At 39.5% G+C, this 2,438-nt stretch overlaps 1 protein-coding gene across 3 annotated transcripts in view; it reads right to left on the bottom strand.

Moving 5' to 3' along the window:
* The window catches only part of DZIP3 (DAZ interacting zinc finger protein 3), a 139,335-nt gene that overhangs the window by 33,462 nt on the left and 103,435 nt on the right, over positions 1–2,438 (bottom strand). For all 3 annotated transcript variants that reach the window (XM_015561230.1, XM_015561228.1, XM_015561229.1), the window contains one exon: positions 1,419–1,506. In XM_015561230.1, coding sequence (XP_015416716.1) covers positions 1,419–1,506 — 88 coding nt within the window. The remainder of the gene's footprint in view (positions 1–1,418; positions 1,507–2,438) is intronic.

Here is a 2,438-nt window from a genome sequence, read left to right as displayed (position 1 = left end):
AGGAATCCCTGGAACCCCCCCTAAAACCTCTGCCCTTAAAATCCTTAGGATGGAGGACCCGGTCTGCTCTCCCTCCGGGAGCACGCCTGTGCTTTTCCCTTTCCCTCTTCTCTCCCCTCCCCAGGCACTTCACCATTCGCTTCCTCACTCCCAAGCTCCAAGGGCCCTTTCTTGACGCCTAGAACTTGTTTGCTAAGCCCATTTCTCCTAGGACCCTGATCGGCAAATTCATTAGTCAACAGAGCCAAATATCAACAGTACAACAATTGAAATTTCTTTTGAGAGCCAAATTTTTTAAACCCCCAGTGCACAAATTTTTGTGCACTGGGCCTCTGGTTATATATAAACTTTTAGAAATACAAAAATACCCCAAAACAAATTAATATTCCGTTGATTATTTCGTTACATTACCTTTATAACAGTCCTAATAGTATTAAACCAATAATTAAGAATTCATTATTTTGCATTTGGAATCCTATATTATAAAGGCTAATATGCAATTGACCAAAGGGCAGAATGACTGGTCACTATGACACGCACTGACCACCACGAGGCAGACACTCAACGCAGGAGCTGCCTCCTGTGGTCAGTGCGCTCCTACACAGGAGAGCTCCACTCAGCCAGAAACCGGCCTCATGGGTGGTGAGTGCAGCGCCAGTGGTGGGAGCCTCTCCTGCCTCCACAGCAACTCTAAGGATGTCTGACTGACTGACACCTCCAAGGGCTCCTAGACTGTGAGAGGGCGCAGGCTGGGCTGAGGGCTCCCATCCCCAGTGCATGAATTTCGTGCTCTGGGTCTCTAGTAATTACATAAAAAGTTAACATTAAAAAATAATAGGGGTCTGCTTATCTTCCTTTTTTTAAAAAAGAAAATATTTTTTTATTGGTTTTTATTAGAGGAAGGGGCGGGGGGGAGAGATAGAAATATCAATGATAAGAATCATTGATCGGCTGCCTCCTGCATACCCCCAATTGTGGATTGAGCCCGAAACCCGGGCATGTGCCCCCAACCAATATCGAACCCGGGACCCTTCAGTCCGCAGGCCAATGCTCTATCCACTGAGCCAAACCAGCCAGTGCATTGATCTTCCTTTTAATTCTGTAAACACACAATTACTAAAACCAAGTTAGGCATTTATTTCTTATTGGAGCAGAGTTAGCTTTGAAATTCTAGAAAAGTTAGGTGTGAGGCAGACTGAGTTTATCATTTACTATACTAAGTTGGTTGCTAGCTACAACCAACTATGTGGAACTAACAGATCTCAAACCTCAAAAAGGCATAAACTTTAGTAACTGAAATGAAATCTACTTCTTCCTTAACTTACTCTAGCAATTGTTTTTAATGTTAAATGTTTTCTTTAAGTATATACCACCTACAGCATTCAGTCAATTTACTCTAAATATACTTTACAACTTACCCTAAGGAATGCAATCTTGTTTCTGACATCTGTCACAATGGCATTCCAACTGTCTACTGCAGCCTTTAACTGAAGTGATTCTGGGTTGCTGTTGTAGAAAGGAGACACAAGAGGAAGTTCTTTCTTTTTATATAAGAATTAGGTTTCCAAAAATTTCCTTTATGTTCTCTAGCATATATGTAAATAATGTAAAACAACAAAGTTATCTCTATCACCAACACTTACCCCTCAAATGGGAACAAAGTTGTATTAAAAATAAAAACAAGACTAGAGACATAGGTATTTTTTTTTTTCCCAAGAGAAAATATAACTTCTTCAGCACAGCCAGGTGGGTTTTTTTTTTCCTTTTTTGTTTTCTAGAGTGGCAATATTTTTTAGGACATATTATAAACCTTTGCACAGGAATTCCTCTGCAAAGTGGGAAGGCAGTAAAAGCCAAAGAAGGAAATTTTTTTATTTTATTTTATTTTTTATTTTTGTGAGTTTATTTGAGTCAACAATTGCCAGAAAGCAGAATCTCAAAGTACTGAGATAGTGCTCCCGAGAATGGCATGTTTTTGTTTGTTTGTTTTGTTGTTGTTTTTTAATTAAATCTTTATTGTTCAGATTATTACATTAGTTATTCCTTTTTCCCACCATAACTCCCCTCCACCCAGTGCCCACCCCACTCACCGCCCTCACTCCCCACCCACTAGCATCATCCATAGGTGCACAATTATTGCCCAATCTCTTCCCTCACCCCACACCCCTTTCCCTCTTCCCAAGAATAGTCAGTCCATTCCCTTTCTATGTCCCTGATTCTATTACAATCACCAGTTCATACTGTTCATCAGATTATTTATTCACTTGATTTTTAGATTCACTTGATAGATGTGTATTTGTTGTTCAAAATTTGTATCTTTACCTTTTTCTTCTTCCTCTTCTTAAAGGATACCTTTCATCATTTCATATAATACTAGTTTAGTGGTGATGAACTCCTTTAGCTTTTTCTTATCTGTGAAATCTTTATCTGACCTTCAA

Source organism: Myotis davidii, unplaced genomic scaffold (genome assembly GCF_000327345.1).
Source record: "Myotis davidii unplaced genomic scaffold, ASM32734v1 scaffold16, whole genome shotgun sequence".
NCBI classification, from domain to species: Eukaryota; Metazoa; Chordata; class Mammalia; order Chiroptera; family Vespertilionidae; genus Myotis; species Myotis davidii.
Note: the sequence above shows the minus strand (reverse complement) of the source record. Positions and strands in the feature narration are given on the sequence as shown.